The sequence below is a fragment of the Gopherus flavomarginatus genome, chromosome 3 (assembly GCF_025201925.1).
Source record: "Gopherus flavomarginatus isolate rGopFla2 chromosome 3, rGopFla2.mat.asm, whole genome shotgun sequence".
In the NCBI taxonomy this organism is placed as follows: Eukaryota; Metazoa; Chordata; order Testudines; family Testudinidae; genus Gopherus; species Gopherus flavomarginatus.
In genome coordinates this window covers 180,688,958-180,707,382 of record NC_066619.1, presented here as the reverse complement: position 1 = coordinate 180,707,382, position 18,425 = coordinate 180,688,958, and the positions used below count along the sequence as shown (strand labels likewise).

General features: G+C 40.6%; 1 protein-coding gene across 1 annotated transcript; it reads right to left on the bottom strand.

Moving 5' to 3' along the window:
• Positions 1 to 873: 873 nt before the first annotated feature.
• Positions 874 to 2,987, bottom strand: LOC127047818 (uncharacterized). The gene is made up of 2 exons (XM_050946633.1): positions 2,522 to 2,987; positions 874 to 1,436 (listed from the first exon to the last, which is right to left on the bottom strand). Exons 1-2 carry the CDS (start codon positions 2,919 to 2,921, stop codon positions 973 to 975), a joined length of 864 nt encoding a protein of 287 aa, XP_050802590.1. The 5' UTR covers positions 2,922 to 2,987; the 3' UTR covers positions 874 to 972.
• Between the last annotated feature and the right edge of the window lie 15,438 nt (positions 2,988 to 18,425).

Sequence of the window (18,425 nt, the reverse complement as noted above, 5' to 3'; positions counted from 1 at the left end):
TGCCTGTAGTTATCCTGGGGGACCCAGCCTACCCCTTGATGCCATGGCTTATGAAGCCATACACAGGCAGCCTGGACAGTGGTCAGGAGCTGTTTAACTACAGGCTGAGCAAGTGCAGAATGGTGGTAGAATGTGCATTTGGCCGTCTAAAAGGGTGCTGGGGAACTTTACTTACTCGCTCAGACCTCAGCCAAACCAATGTCCCCTTTGTTATTGCTGCTTGCTGTGTGCTCCACAATCTCTGTGAGAGTAAGGGGGAGACATTTATGGCGGAGTGGGAGGCTGAGGCAAATCACCTGGCTGCTGATTACGCGCAGCCAGACACCAGGGCGATTAGAAGATCACACCAGGAAGCGGTGCGCATCAGAGAAGCCTTGAAAATGAGTTTCATCATGGGCCAGGGTACGGTGTGACTGCTGTGTTTGTTTCCCCTTCATGAACCTCCCCCCTTTTTTGACTCCTGCTGCAAGCAACCTACCCCCCTACCCTTCCATTACAGCCTGCTTATGGAAATAAAGTTACTATCATTTAAAAAGATTGTATTCTTTATTAAAAGTCATTCCTTGTAAGCAGCCCACCCTCCCACTTGCTTTAAAAAGCATGTAATTATAAAAAGAGTAAGAGAAATAACAAGGTACCCCGGGAGTGGTTTGGGAAGAGGATAGGAGGGAAGAAAAAGGCCATTAAGGAAGCCTTGAAAACGAGTTTCATCATGGGCCAGGGTACGATGTGACTGCTGTGTTTGTTTCCCCTTCATGAACCTCCCCCCTGTATTGACTCCTGCTGCAAGCAACCTACCCCCCCTTCCATTACAGCTTGCTTATGGAAATAAAGTCATTGCCTGTAACCAACCCACCCTCCCACTTGCTTTAAAAAGCATGTAATTATAAAAAGAGTAAGAGAAATAACAAGGTACCCCGGGAGTGGTTTGGGAGGAGGATAGGAGGGAAGAAAAAGGCCATTAAGGACATTTCAATGTAATGACAGCCTTTTGGTTGGACTGTCCATGGGGGTGGAGTGGGCGGGTGCAGAAAGCCTTCCCCCACGCATTCTTACACGTCTGGGTGTGGAAGATATGGAACATGGTGAGTACTGAGGGAGGTTAAACATGGGCTGGAGTGGCACTCTGTGACCCCGCAGGTCTTCCACCAGACTTCGGAGGATGTCAGTTTGATCGCTCAGCAGCTGCAGCATTGCATCCCGCCACCGCTGATCTTGCTGCCGCCACATCTCATCTCGAGCGTCCCTCCTGTCCTCATGTTCACTGGCATCTTTCCTGTAGTTTGCTACCACGTCCTTCCACTCCCCCAGATGAGCTCTTTCATTGCGGGTTACTGCCATGATTTCTGTGAACATTTCATCTCGTGTCCTCTTCTTCCTCCTCCTCATCTGAGCTAGCCTTCGGGCTGGAGTAGGGAGGCTTGAAAAATTTGCAGCTGCATGAGTGGGGGAAAAGAGTGATAGAAGGATCATAAGAGATACATTTCGCAGAACAATGGTTATACTCTTTCACAGTGAACTACACTATTCACCGTACGTAGCACGTCACTTCACTACAAGGTCGCCTTTGGATTCTTTTAGCATTTAGTGCCTGCGGCTGTGGTGTAACAGATCAACACAGACCCAGGTCCGGGAATTACAATTCAGCTTGCAGGCAGTCATGGTAAGGCCTACATCTAAAATGGCAGATCACCCTCTCCCTTCCCCCTGCAACCCCCCACCCCACCGCGTGGCTATTAGCAGGTAAAATTCCTGCTGGCCAGCCAACTGCTAAAAAGCACATCTTTTGCTTTTTTTCTTATGCCTTCAGAAGGAGCAGCAGAGGAAATACTGTGAATTGTGTTCCCCCCCACTCCACATGTCTGCTATAATGGCAGATCACTGAAACCTTCTCCTCTCCCCCTTCCCCACCCCCACCGCATGGCTATTAGCAGGAAAATTCCTGCTGGTCAAATGCTAAAAAGCTCAGCGCCATTAAAGACACCTCCCCGTAGGAATGGGCAGCTTTTTCCCTTCCCCCCGCATGGCTACCTGCAAGGGAAGGATTTATTTTAAGTCGCACGAAAGCATCACCGTAGGAATGGTCATCTCTGTCCCCTTAATAAAATACATTAATTTTTACCAGGTGACCATGAACGATATCACTCTCCTGAGGATTACAGACAGAGAGAAAGAAATTATGCTTCTTGAATGCCAGCAATCCCCGGGACCATATGCAGCTAGGCTTTGTCATGCAATGATACCCGATTACGTGCTCCAGGCATGGCGTGGTAAAGTTTCGTACCATGGTGGACGGAATAAGGCTGCCCTGCCCAGAAACCTTCTGAAAAGGCTTTTGGAGTACCTCCAGGAGTGCTTCATAGAGATGTCCCTGGAGGATTTCCGCTCCATCCCCAGACATGTTAACAGACTTTTCCAGTAACTTTAATGCCAGCTAATGCATGCAAGCCCTCATGGCAAATCAATCATTAAAAAACGCTTGCTTTTAAACTATGTTTTATATTTAAAAAGGTACACTCACCAGAGGTCGCTTCCATGGCTTCACTGTCTGGGCTAGTGGCTTGGGAGGGCTGGGAGTTTAATTCTGTCTGGGTCACGAAAAGCTCCTGGCTGTTGGGGAGAATGGAGTGCTGTGTGCTTTCAGCAAGGTTTTCCTCCTCTTCCTCCTCGTAATCTTCCCCCTCCGCTGAATCCTCAGCCATGGGTGAGATTATTACCCCCACCTCAGAATCCACAGACAAGGGGGGGCTTGTCGTGGTGCAGCCCCCTAAAATTGTATGCAGCTCAGCGTAGAAGCGGCATGTTTTTGGCCCAGATCCGGATCTGCCATTTGCTGCTTTGGTTTTCTGGTAGGCTTGTCTGAGCTCCTTCACTTTAACTCTGCACTGCACTGAGTCCCTGGTATGGCCTCTCTGCCTCATGGCATTAGAAATTTTTTCAAAAGTTTTTTCATTTCGTCTTCTGGAACGCAGTTCTGATAGGACAGAATCTTCTCCCCATACAGCGATCAGATCCAATAACTCCTGTGTGGTCCATGCTGGAGCTCTTTTCCTATTCTAAGGAGACTGCATTGTAACCTGTGCTGCTGAGAGCTCCATGCTGGCCAAACAGGAAATGCAATTCAAAAGTTCGCGGGGCTTTTCCTGTATACCTGGTCAGTGCAGTAGAGTTCATTTACCTGTCCAGAGCGGCCACTGGTGCACTGTGGGATACCTTCCGGAGGCCAATAACTTCGATTTCCGTCCACACTAACCCTAAATCGATTTAGTAATATCGATTTTAGGGTTACTCCTCTCGTTGGGCAGGAGTACAGAAATCGATTTTAAGAGCCCTTAAAATCGATTTAAAGTGCCTTGTAGTGTGGACGGGTACAGCGTTAAATAGATTTAACACTGTTTAAATCGATTTAACGCTGTAGTGTGGACCAGGCCTAAGTCAACAACCTTCAATAGCAAAGGTACCCAAACTCAAGGTCTCCATCCACTTATTTTCTTTCAGTCTCAATTTGTTGACTCTTTTTCCCCCTCCTCCCATTCAGATTAACAAAAACTGCAAGTCTACAGCTAGCATTTGACTTTGCCTCCAGAGGCCCTGCTTATTCAGACTAACCCTTACCTAGAAGGTGTTATATTATTAATTCGTGGTGGATGAATGCACACAATATGGTTGCAATTAGCTTGATCATATTCTGGGGTAACATTTCCCTCGATTCCAGGGTAACACCAGACGCAAGAGATCATATTAACATTTTTCATTCCTGGAGACAGATGAGGATGGGCAGACTGTGGCAACCAGACACGTTAGGGCTCAGAGGAATTGCACATAGCTAGGAGTTGTTAATCAATATCAGATCCTCAAAACATGGAAACTGTTTAAAATACCTCTCAATATCCAGCTGTTCCAAGGGAACGGAGAGAGATACAGGACACACCTGTGAATGGCAGCTTGGCTACACCCAGAGGAAAAGCAAGTTTGCCCATAAAGATTTCTCCAACCATTCAAGGAAGGCAGATGATCCTTGCTGGGGATTCAGTATTCAAAAGAATTGAAAAGATACTCTCCAAGGGACAAGCAGACAACATGACAGTGTAGTGTCTTCCCAGAATCAAGACATGAGATGTCACACTAAGATTGGATAGACTTCTGTAGTCAATTGGCAAGGATCAAAGGTAATGGTTCATATTGGCACTAATTACATTTTACCTCAGTAGAAGGTGAATTGACATTGGACAGGACAGATTGTAATTAAACTATTAACAAAAGCGGAGATATGAGCATTCAATTTAGCACAGAACCAAGATGCTGAGAACAAAATTAATCAAGGTGCCAAATGATATGAAAAGAAGATATTCTTTAAATTGACTACATATCAATGCTATGAGCCTGGGTAACAAATAAAAGGAAGTGGGATTGCTTATTTGTGAATAAAGAGCACAAACTTCCAGTGCATTCAGATTTTTATTAAGTTCAAATAATTTCTGAATGTACTGGAACTGGTTGAGGTCTATATTCTGCTTAAGTCTGTCCTCTTGAATCTGAAAAAAAGTGATGAAGTATGAATGACAGCTCAATAACCCCTCTAGCCAGTCAATGGTACACAAACATTGAAAGGAAGAAAGGAGAGGTAAAATGATGAAATAGGTTATCAATGTACAGAGGTTTAGAGACAGGTAATTATATTAATGGTGACTGAGCTGGTTGTATTGTGGGAAAACGCATGTGATCTCCAAGATCAAGAAGTAACAAGGAGAAAAAAATGCCTGGAGCGAACCAGTAGTATGAATAGATAGACCTAAAATGATCACTGGGATACTGCATGCTTGAATCAGTATCTGAAAATATTTAGGGATAACTAAAAAGAAATAATTTAATATATTGTATAGGGAATTGTAGTGACAATAGATCATTACTTAATGAATACACCAGGCATCAAGTCATCAACTGAAACTCTCATGGAAAGGTTGGTGTGGACTATTTTCTTCCAAACAAACTTCATTTGTGTTTGGCCATATTTGAATTCTACCCGAGGAATTCATTATGCTGTATTGCTTTATTGACACAAGATCTAATTTGAATGTGTAAATTAGCAGTAAGAACATTTCCCATCACTTTGCTATATGGCTGGATTGACTGTTTACTTAATTTCTTTCTGCACAGCTCTGGATTTTACAAGATGCATTAGCAACCAAAAATGTCATCTCAGCTTTAGTTACATGTGGTATATACTTTACAAAAAGGTAAAGCAATATAAAACTTAAATTTATGTGAATTAGAATTTGCAACCAGTCTTGAGGTTTTCAAAATAGGATGTATCTATCTTTCAGAGCACCCTCCACCTGAGAATCACTAGAAAAGCTTATCTCAATTTTAAATTTCCATTAAGAAGGTATTTTCTGTCAACTGATATTATTTTCTTAGAATTGTCACACACACAACGATTTTAGTGCTTTATCTTTGTGGGAGGTGAGCAATAAAATGTGCTTGAATCTAAGATAATTCATCTCTTTTATGGCCCCTTTTAAAAAAAGAATTGGACATTTGGACACTTTCTTAATTCAAACTAAATGGAGTGGAACCAAGAAATAGAGTCTAAATGAAACTTAATAATCTTGTACTGTATCACTTTATCAAATGTGGAGTTTCAGATATTATAACAAATTTAGTTACAATAAATACAAGATAGTTACAGTACTAAATTAATATTGTAAAATTATCAGCAACTTTTGAGACATTTATGCATAGAAATATGATAATTAACTTTTTCAACTAAGTTTGATTCAGAAGAAGAAGTTTAACCCCCAAAGTAGCAAATTATATATAGCTCTGAAGGACATTTATTAGTCTTTGAAACAAACAACTAACATAAAAGAGAAGAGAATAGGGGCACATTCAGAGCTAAGTCAGAAAGAATACAAAAGTACAGAAACCTTAGGATAGAAATATAGTATCTGATCAGATGCTTATGCCCATGACAGTGAGAAAAATTTTGCTGACTCATATTTGGAAATTGCTTTATGATCAGTGGACATAGCACCCATAGAACAGAGCGGAAGAATTGGCTTGGTATAAGGCACAGATTCTCTATGTGACCATGGGAAAGTCACTTAGGGCCAACTTTTAAAAAAGTTTTTAGGCACTCAAAGGTAAGACAAGCACCTAGTGAGATTTTCCAAAAGTACCAAACTACCATTGAAATTGATGGGAGCTAGGCACCTGGTGCTTTTGAAAATCCCAATATGCACCTATGTGCACCTTTAGGTACCTGAATACTCAGAAAAAATCTCTTTTTGACTTGACAGCAGCTCTGCAGACTAGAAAGACTCAGGATTTGTCTTCACTACTGTGCTACATTAGTGCCACTGCATCAATGTGGTGGTGCTGATGCAGTGCATCTGCTGAAGATGTGCTATGTTGATGGGAGAGCGCTCTCCTGCTGACAAAGTGTGGTGCAGACACCACTTTAAAGTCAATGTAACTTATGTCACTCAGGGGAGTAATTTTTTCACACCCCTCAGAGATGTAAGTTACATTGACTTAAGCGGTAGTGTAGACGAGCCCTGAGTCAGTAACCTTAGGGAGACTTCTGCTTTGACATCAAGCTAGCCAACTAGAAATGCTGAATAAAGATCCTCATGGAGGCTTGAATGTTAATATCAATCCTACACTTTCATGATCTCAAATGAGTGACCTCACAATGGCCTGCCCCTCAAGAGCAGATGAGCGAGACAAATGTTGAGTTAGTGATATCAGAGAGACCAGGGCCTGACAGCAGCCCAACAATTCAAAGTTGCTGAGCAGCCATTAAAAGGAGGAGCTGTGGGAGGCAGCTCCTACTCCTCTGATAAAAGCAGAGGGAGAACTCCCCTTCTTCTGCTGTTCTAGGCTTGGGGAAGCTTAGCCAGAATTATATTGAAAGGCTACTATCAGTATAGCCAACTGTAGCCTTTTTGATCTCTGGAGTGTTTAAATCCTTCCCTTTTTAAAGAATCAGCATTTTAAAACATGTGTCCATGGGGGGTTTTGGTTGAGGAGATGATGAAGAATGTGAAAATTCACAATGGTTTGTGCCCAGTATTATACCTTGAGGATTGAATCAAATCAACAGCTTGTCTTTGTCTTGGGTTCTGTTTTTCACAGAATACACAGTAAGATAAATATCACAGAATGGAATTTTGAAACTGAAATCGTAGTTATGGCAATCATAAGCTATCTGTTCAAAAATCTCACACTAATTGGCACTACTGCTCCAATGCATTAAAGTAAGGCATAAGTAGGTTACTAACTAATAAATCCTAAACGGATTTGTGAAAAAGCAAGATGACTTCTAAGGCTAAGACCTCTTATTTTCATATTCATCACAGGACAATTAGCTGCTATAAAAAGATTTTAAAGGATTAAGAACATTGTTGCAACTTACTGACTCCCATAAATTTTCGGGCTTTGTTATAGATGTGCTAAACTGAAATAGGAACCATATCCTTAATCATTCATCCTAGTAAATCATTATTGGGATAGCATTTTTACAAACTCCATTAGATTGAAATAAATACATGTTATGGCTAAGAAGCAAACTTCTAGTAAAAATCTTCACTCTTTATATATACACACTTTACTACATTTAGATTAACCGAGATGCCTGCTTATTAACTGTTCTACTATCAGCCACTCTTGTAAAAGTAGACAGAAGATAGATAACATGTTCACAGATCTGGGAATGCCTTTCAATTGTTTGGATGAGTATTTGCCCAAATGCCTACTAGTTAGGATTGGCACCATCTCTTCCTAACCAACACCTAGTCAATGTGAAAGTTTTGCATTAACTTGACATTAACTATTTTTCATCACTGCTATTGTATTATTGTAGTACATAGGAGTCCTAATCATAAACCAGGACCTTATTGTGTTAGGTGCTGTACAAACAGAACAAGAAGACTGTCGCTGCCCCCAGAAGTTTACAATCCAAGTATAAGACAATTGAGGACAGATTACTAGACAGAGAGATGAGCAGTATTGGCTAGTCTGACTACAGAATTCCAACAGTCTAATTGTATTCAAGGGGTTTTTTTGTTTGTTTGTTTTTTTGGTAGACATTACAACCAAGGTGCTTTTAAAGAAAGTATTTGAAGGAGAACAATGAAGTGGCTTTGCAGATGTTACAGGGAGCTCCTCCCAAGTGTGAAGGGCAGCATGGGAGAAAGCATGAAGGTGCTTGTATGAAAATGTAACAAGTGAGCAATGCAGGCTGGCACCATGGGACTATCAGAAGCATATGTCAACCTTTCAGTACTGAGAGAGATAACAGGTAGGGTAGGGATAGGCCATGAAGGACCTTGAAGTAAAGTGAAGGCAAGTAACTTATGTGCAATGCACTATGAAGGAGGAGCCAATGGAGAGATGCAGAGGGGATGATGGTCAATTTTGGGGGTTAACACAATGATTCATTTGAACTAGCATTCTGAACGAAGACAACACTGGCTAGTTTGCATTTGTTAAGGCTGAAGAAAAGGATGTTGTAGTTATGGAGATATGAGATGAAACCCCACAGACTCTTTCCTACTTAAGTGAACTCTAAACACAGGGGATACAGCAATGTATAGAGCCACAAAGTCCAACAGAATTTTAACTACATTGACACAATGGGATGTATGGTATAACCATACAGTTAAACATACAGAGATACGTTTTCCCTGTAGGTCCCTCCTCGTGTTGTTAATGCAAATTATGACTCCCAGTACTCATTGCTAAATAGGCATTTTACATACGAACCATATGGGTCACATGTGTCAGAATGGAAATGACAAATCCCAAGCCAACAGTTTCACTATGCATGTTGTGATGCTGAGAGATCCTTTCCCAGATCTGATGAAGAGCTCTGTGTAGCTTGACAGCTTGTTTCTCTCAGCAACAGAAGTTGGTCCAATAACATATATTATTTCACCCACCTTGTCTCTCTGAAACCACAAACCATAATATTAATCATTTAGATTCATCAATGGCTATTAGCTGAGATGGTCAGGGATACAACCCCATGTTCTGCCTGCCAGAAGGTGTGACTGGATCACAGGGAATGGATCACTTGATAAATTGCCCTGTTATGTTCATTTCTTCTGAAGCATCCAGCTCTGGCCTCTGGTGAAAGACAGGTGTCATAGGTTTTTTCCCCACTTTGAACTTTAGCGTCCAAAAAGTGGGGACCTGCATGATCACTTCTAAGCTTAATTCCTAGCTTAGATCTGGTTCGCTGCCACCAGCCAAAAATATAGTGTTTGGCACACTTCCTGTTCACCCAAAACCTTCCCTGGGGAACCCAAGACCCAAATCTCTTGGGTCTTAAAACAAGGAGAAATAAACCATCACCCTTCCCTTCTCCCCCCAGACTTTCCCCTCCCTGGGTTGCATTGGGAAGCTATACAGATCCAAACTCCTTGGATCTTAAAACAAAGAGGAATTAACCATTCCCTTCCTTTTCCCCCCATCAATCCCTGGTGAGTTTAGACTCAATCCCTTGGATTCCAAAACAAGGAAAATCAATCAGGTTCTTAAAAAGAAAGCATTTAATTAAAGAAAGAAAAAGTAAAAATTATCTCTGTAAAACCAGGATGGAAAATGCTTACAGGGTATTCAGATTCATATAGACTAGAGGGACTTCCCCCCACAGCCTGAGATTTAAAGTTACAGCAAACAGAGGTAAAAATCCTTCCAGCAAAAAGACACATTTACAAGTTAAGAAAATGAACATAAGACTAATCCGCCTTGCCTGGCTATACTTACAATTTTGAAACATGAAAGACTAATTCAGAAAGATTGGGAACACCTGGGTGTACGTCTGGTCCCTCTTAGCCCCAAGAGTGAACAATGAACAAAACAAGCAGCACAAAGACTTCCTTCCACCAAGATTTGAAAGTATTTTGTCCCCCTGTTGGTCTTCTGATCAGGTGTCAAGCAGGTTCACTGAGCTTCTTAACCCTTTACAGGTAAAAGAGACATTAACCCTTAACCATCTGTTTATGACAACAGGATATGGGGCTCGATGGATCATTGGACCCAGTATGGCCATTCTTATGTTCTTATGAGCTTGGCATATGGATTGCATGCTGTACTGGTAAGTACATCATTTATTTTGGATGAGAAAGTATCTTCAGATTAAGGCATGACCTCCAGGGCCTAGTAAGAGATTAAAGTAATGCCAATGCAGATAGTTTTCTCTATGATCCTTTTTGTGCCAAGCAAGCATGAGAGATGACTTGACACTAGAGTAAAATGATCACTGCACTAGTGTAATGCAAATGAGGGTTTCAAAGAACAAACTTTTGAGATGATGTGAACCTGAACAGTTACCTATTTTTTAATGATGGCAGTATCAACGACATTGGTTTCATACTAACATGGCTCTTTTAGAGTACTTTAAACTAAAGCAGGAAAGAGGTAAAAGCTAACCCTTACCTTATCAGTCTTGCAACGAGATGGAAAAAAAAGAAGTAGAAATATATTAATCAGTAAGAACAAACAAAAAATGTCATGAGATGATTGAGATTATGCTATATTTCGACTGGGTATAATTAAAAACTGAGAAGGTTTCATTTTAAAAAGCTGGAATAAAATGGGAACAATTTTCATAACGTAGGCAAGTTGGAAAGTGATGCTGAACAGGAGGAGTGTTAATTTTATGAATCATACTCTGCTCTGTTACTGTTTTACAGCCAAACAAAGGAGAACCTACAATAGATGACTACTACATAATCAACAGGATTAGAAAGAGATTGAGAATGAGACAGTCCTGTACCAACCTTTCAGATGCTTAAAACAACAGGATATAATACTTAGATGTTTTTGCTCAGAAAGCTACCGAGTAACATCTAATCTACTAGCTTCTCTCTTCCTCTTCCACCAGTACACATTAAAAGGTTCTCTCTTGCATGCTAGCTCTAGTTATTAGAAACTCTATACAAGTTGAGATAAACCACTATCATTCAACCGAGGCTCTTAGTTTATATAAAGGGTAACTGATTTTTAAAAAAAAATAATTGAAGAATCCAGAATATAAATTACTCTTTTTAGCAGTAGGGAATAATTTATTGGTAACTTGAGGATAATATGAAATCTTGGGACCAGCAACCATTAACTACTTTAATTCAATACCATAGGGAATGAATCAATATAAATCTGCAGTACAAAGGTATTAGATTTCAAGAAAGCAAATTTTGGGGAATTAAGAAGCGTAGTGAGGTAAGTGTGATGGGAATAAGACTTGTAACAAAACCTGTCACACCAGAACAGACCAACGTACGTGTTTGTAATCATACTTTCCATAATGTTGCATAGGAACAGAGGAATCTGACTTGTACTGGAATATATGTATATTTTAAGAATGTTATTAAACAATTATACAAATGTCATTTCTAAGCAAATTATATGCAAGAACATAACCTAAGGATTTTATAATTACAGGAAGACAACTACAATGATCTACTCAATGCATTGAAAAATGAGCAATTAATGCAATATTTCCAAGGAAGGGATTACTATCATTTTGCACCTGAGGATTCAGGATTTTGAAAAACGAATGTTGAATAGCACTTTGATTCATATCACACTGGCCAATCTAGCCCTGGTTAAATCCTCTTCACAGAGTGAAGATGATTTTTTAAAGTTATTGCCAAGAATACAGACTAGTCTAAAGAACATTAGCACCCAGGAGCAAGCTAAATTCATTTTTGCAAACTCAGTGTTAGCTGCCAGCATTAGATCCTGAATGTAAGATGGGGTACATTATTTTTGAAAAATTAGGTTGAAACTTAAACTCCTTTATTGTGTAATCAAGGAAGGCTCCAGTGAGTCCAAAAGGAAAACATTCATTGATAATACTAGTCATGAGAAGAATACTGTCATGTAGCCAGTTGTGACAAATGAGATGTAAAGGAGAAAGATAAAGTCATAAAAGGCAACTGGAAGTGGAACTAGCATGAAAAAAACCTGAAAGATTTGTATCTAAGAGATTACATTTGCAAAATGCAATATCACTGGAGGGCACACCACACTTGGTATACATGGGAGATGTTATCAGATACAGTTTGCCCTATCTCTTCAAGGTGACACGTGCCTTTGACTCCCACGGGACCCAATTTTGATCTTGTTTACCATTCTAACACCATTTATTTCTGCACCTTTTGTATAAACTATGTATATAGGCCTCTATATATTCCCTCTGACTTTTGAGATCAGACTCAGCCTTAATTGAAATGGGCATTCTGAACCTTCACAGGATCAGGCCCGAAGCTTCCAAAGGTTGAGCTCCATAATCATCAAACCCTGAAGATATGGGAGATCCACTATCAAATCTCACATGACTTCTGTTTGTGCAAAGGAACCATCGAGCCTTATTAAAAGGATTATGTCCAAAAGAAACTCAGCTAACAAAGCCCTTGGTGAAATAGACAGTGACAAGGCAGAGTGCATAAAGAAACAATATTTAAGAGTTCCCTCTTCAGAATCCTTTGCAAATATTAACTAATTAATGTTCAGGACACCTGTTGTGAAGGACCTATAATCATTTTACAGGTGGAGAAAACTGAGTCTGAGATAATTTAAATAATAAGAGTGAAAGAGAGAGCAAGGACTCTTGAAAACATGGAAGAGCATGAGGAGTGGTGCCTCCACAGCATGAGCTCCCTTTTCTGGAAACCCCTGCACAATGTCACTGCTCAGTGAGGGCTGTACAGTTAGGATGTGACAGATGGAGAGATGGAGTGTAATTATCTGAAGGAGTATTTTAACCTCAGTACTAATATTGACAAGGAATGTCACTTTCAGTAAGACTGCATCATTAGTTTTGTTGTCTTGATGGGGAGTCACCTGTCTGCAAGCCTGACTGTTCCGTTTTCTCTGGCTCTTGGAGCTTGTCTCTCTGCAGTTTAGTAGTCCAATACAATATGTATTTCAAAGAGGCCTAAAAAAGCTGAAATTGTACACAAAGACCACCATTGAAACATGTTGATTTTACAGTTCCAGGTGGAGACAAAGTGGCAGAAATAATTGCTACTATGTGAGACATGACCTCTGAAGATGTCCAAAATGCATACTGAAAGAATTCCTGTCCATAGGAATTGCCAGTCCTATGCTTATTCCATATCTTCTCCTACTATGAGGTTTCTTGCCAGATTTGTCATTAGCACAAAATCATATAGACCAGAAAACAGTAATTGGTTTGTTTACAGGATTGACAGCATACGAGTATGATTACCCTCCATTTTTCTTCCATTTATATTGATAGAGAGAGAGAGAGAGACACACACACACACACACACACACACAGAGCAAAAGACAACGTAACCTGAGTTAAAGAATGCTACAAAAGTATCAGTTGCATGTTTGAACACAGGGCCGGCTCTAGGCACCAGCGTCCCAAGCATGTGCTTGTGGTGGCACTTCTCCAGGGGCGGCATTCCAGCCTTTGGGGCTGCACCTTTGCTTCGGTGGCAGCATGACAGCTTTTTTTTTTTTCCCCCTTTGGTGGCAGCACTCCAGCTGTTTTTTTCCTTTTTCTTTTTCTTTTTTTTTTGCTTGAGGTGGCAAAAAACCAAGAGCTGGCCCTGTTTGAACAAGGGTGGATTTTTATTAACTTCGCCACAGCACAGGCATACCAGAGAGATGGAAGAATAATGCTTCTAATGGACTTTTTTTTGCAGCTTATAGTAGAACAACAATTGAACCTTCAGTCTTCACCAAAATGGATGAGAATTCCCTTAAGGACCAGAGTCAATAGCTAGTTGCAAGTTTAGACAAAGAAACAGCAGATTGTAAGATACCTGGGGCAGGGAATGTCTTCTCTGTGCTATGCTTAGAACAGTGCGAGATGTCTAGTCACTGGTGTAACAAGAATAATAAAGCATTGAGGATTTAATATTCCCAGAAGTTCTTAAAGAAATCTGTATAGAAACATATTTAGACAGAGAATTAAATATTTTAAATAATCCTAATTGGAAGGACAGACAGGATTGCAGCCATTCTTTTAATAAATTCAGAGAAAGAAGAAAGGACTATATCTGAGGTGGTAAAAAGCACAGAACAAAAGAACATAAGATACCTCTCGACTGACAGCTCTTGAGGTAGAAGGCAGGAGTCTAATAGACAGACAGCATTTGTAAGTGTTGTGAATGTTACTAAATTGATCTTGAGCTCTTTTTTTTAGGGCAGTTTTCCAAGTACATGAACAATATCTTATTCAGCAGCTTTAGTAGTGCAGTCTATATGTTACATTTCTATTTCATGTTACCAATGCTATAGGATTTTGCCGCTCTCACTAGTGGCAATAAGTACTACAATCGTACTGCTCTTTCTCTGCATTATTTTTGAGCTTATCAGCTCAGACTATCTCTGCAGGCATGTGGCTGACAAGAGTATGTCTTCACCATGGAGTTAGCTACCGCCGCTCATTGGGGGTGATTTAATTATGCTGACAGGAGAGCTCTTTCCCATTGGCATAGAGTAGCTACCTGGGAGACCTTACAGCAGTGCAGCTTCAGTAATACAGCTGTGCCACTGTAAGATCTGTAGTGCAGACACAGCCTTAGATTCAAGGCGTGGCACATGATCAAGCACTATAGAAGCTTCTGGAAAAGGAGCGAGGGACAATGAACAAAAACTTCAGACCCAGCACTGGACTATGAGATAATATATTCAGAATAAAAAGCAGAAGTACTGAACAAGGCAAGACAGCAAAATGAACTGTTAGCAAAGGTTGACACTTCCCCCTCCCCCCCCAAAAAAAGTTAATAGATTACCCCACAACATGTTTTTACAACAGAAAAAACAAATGTGGTAAAGCCACCAGGACAGAAAAGACAGAACTCACTGAAAATCAGATGCCAAATATACGTTGTCATCATGGCAAAATGAGTAATGGAACAAAAATATTAAACCAACAAGCTCTATCAAAAAAGAAGATTCATACCGGTAATGCCACAACGTAAATCCAAACTGCAAAGAAGGAGAAAATAAAACACAACCAGACTAAATGGGTTTTGATATTTTAGACTACAACAATCAATGTCACCTTTAGTCTGCTAATCACATATATTTATGGGGTAGGCACTCTAGTAAATTATACATATATTTTTCATTGACCTACTTCTGTTCCAGCTCATTAAAATGAGCTGCTTTCCAGTCTGCTTCCCTCCGGCTAGGTGTAATAGTGTCCCTGCCTTCTGGGTAGGTGATAATTAAATTCATTGAATAAGTGGCAAGTGGGTGGAAAAGGAACTATTTACACCTATCCAAAGGGGAGAGTCCCAATTAACACTATGTTTAGGAACTTGACTTAAAAGAATTATTAAAACTTAAATTAATTCTAATCTCTGATGCTCTCCCCATATTTAAGTTGGCTCATTTCTCCTTACTGGGAGTTAAGATGTTTAAAAATAGGAGCCTACATTTAGACATCTAAGTCCACCCTTAGGTTCACAAAACAATATGAATTTAAAAAATGCTAGCACCCAGAAGCTCATTGACTTCATTTAAAAAGCTATAGTAAACTCTGAGTAACTCTTAATGAAGCAGCTGAGAATGTTGGGGTGTTACTAAACCACACACACACGCAAAAAGATGTCACTTTTGGGGAATGTGCTCAGCGCTACCTTACTCCTCCCCTAACTACGCTACTGACACACGCGCACACACACGTGCACACACACAGAGATCACTTGTTAAATGAAGTGGGCCAAATTCAGCCTTCTGTGAAGTGAGGAATATAGCAATTTGTTACGGGAGCACAGGACACAGTCAAAAGATCTGAAATCTATTCCTGGCTCTGCAACCAACTGAACAAGACTTTGAACAAGTCAAAATACATACCCCAGTTTCCCCATGTATCTATCTTTGGAAAGTGCTTTGAGACCTACAGATGGCAATTGATATGTAAGCACAGAGTACTCTTCTTATAATATTCACCATGGCCATTATCCAAAGCCCATTGAAATGAATGGGCATCCTTCTGCTGACTCCAGTGGGTTTGGATTCAGGCTATATATATTATAGGTGAGACACTGGTGAAACCCTCTGTATAAAAGGGAGGTGGGAGATTCTGCCAGAATTTTCAGCCATTGGTGCCTGCAGCTGGGGATGTGCAGGGACAAAGTTATAATGTCTGCCTGTCCCCTAGCTGTAGGTATGCCCGCCATATAACAGAGGTTGTAATGTTCCCCTCTGGTTTTATCTGGACCGGTGATCTGCTAGGTCACTCCAATCCTTGACACTAAGAGTCAGCCTTACCCTGTTCTGCTGTGAGAACCCCCACTTCTGGGCTGTTCACACACAGCCTCTGGCATGTAAACTGCTCCATGGATTGTGCAACTGAATGACACCAGCCAATATCTCCAATCCCAGATACAACCCTAGGAACCTCCGTCTTGCAGTGTCCAGTTATGCCCACTGGACGCTGCAAGTTTATATGAGGTCATCAATTTAACAAAGAAATTATCCCAAGGAGAGTCTCTGACATGCTTCAAACCAATCACACTGCTTTAGGTAGAACAAATAAACAGATTTATTAACTATAAAGATAAATTTTAAGTGATTATAAGTCAAAGCATAACAAGTTAGACTTAGTCAAATGAAATAAAAGCAAAACACATTCTAAGTTGAGCTTAACACTTTCAATGCCCTTATAAACATAGATACTTCTCACCACAGACTGGCTGGCTGTCCTTCAGCCAGGCTCTCCCATTTGATCAGTGCTTCAGTTGATTGGTGGTGGGGTGTCTGTAAATGTAGGTGGAAGAGAGAGGAAGAGCATGGCAAATGTCTCTCCCTTTTATTATGTCCTTTCTTCCCTCTTGGTTTTGCCTCCCTGCCTTCAGAGTCAGGTGAGCATTACCTCATCCCAGTCCCAAACTGATCAAACGAAGGGAGGTGATTCACTCGAGAGACCAACAGATCCTTTGTTGTTGACTAGGCCAGTGTCCTTTGGTCTTGTGAGGCTGGGCTCGGTTTGTCCCATACATACTCTGATGGGATGTGAACTGTCCCTCTGCTCCTGGAGAGTTTTTGCCTGGGCTTGCTTTAAGCCATGAGGACACAACTATATACATGAAATTACAACCTATAACATTACTATAACTATTACTACAACATCACTGTAACAACAATACTCAGTGCATTATGAGCCTTCCGAAGACACCCGGCATGACAAACTTTGCATTGGATACCACACAGTCATCTTATAAGGATGAACGTGGGGGTGTAGGGTTTTCCCGCTCGAGGTACAGAGTGTCACAGAGGTACCTTGATGGTTTCTCACAGCTACTTTCCATAAACATGTCCCAATGTAATGGAGTATTTGGCAATTATGGGCAACGGATGGGGATCACCCTGCATGGGTATATGACTGAGTGAAGCATTATCTTCTTGCATACCTGGAGCAAAAAATCCCAGAATAGTAACACATCCGTAACTCTTCCTTTGTCACACAAGTCCACTGCTTGACTACCACCACTTTGTCATTAAGCATTTGTCTATGCTGTAGCTAAGAGCCAGCCTCCCAGCCCAGGCAAACTCGTGCTAGCATGCTAAAAATAGCTATGTAGATACTGCAGCTCCGACTGGAGCTCAGGATCTCAAGTCTAGGGGTCAGAACTCAGACCCAACCCAACCCACAACATTCACACTGCCCTTTTTTTTTTTTTTTTTTTTTTTTTTTAAAGCATACTAACTTGAACCCTGCTAGTGTGAGTGTATCTACCCAGGCTGGGAGGCTTGTTCCCACTGCAATGTAGACACACCTTACATTTAGGCCATGACATCTACTGCAAAGTGCCTTGGAATGTGGCCTACAGCATTTAAAACAACTTGCTGCTGAGAAGAGATTTTTGCAGCAATTTGTGAAAACTGAGGAAAGTGTGCCCATTCTTCTCACTTTCCCTTACCTGTGAAACTATCTTGGCAAATTTTGTAAAAATACTCAAGCGAATATAAATATTGCCACAGTCACACTGTATTGTAAATGATACATTTATGAATTCTTCCTGTAATTTGCATTTGGCTTTTGCTATTGTTGTAACATCTTTCTCAGAAAACCCTCATGTGATTACAGAGGTGATTGACTAGACCTTTATGATGATATAATATAGCACAATAACTTAAGCAATGAGAAACTGTGCAGCTTTCATGCAATCAGGGATTAGTTATGTAAAAATATTCAGGAGGCATAAGCATATACTGTATGTATATTATTCCAGCAGTATAAAGGTTAATGTATAAGTGGGTTACAGAGAGAGCTCGATGCTCAGATAATATAAATGACAGATTTTGAGATGGTTGTGTCAGGTGAGGCCAGCAGTTCCATTAATTTTGCAACATCATCATATATCTTGCTAATAGTAGAGTTCTGCTTCACTGTTTGCTGTTCTGCTTTGCATCAGGAGTGACTTTCA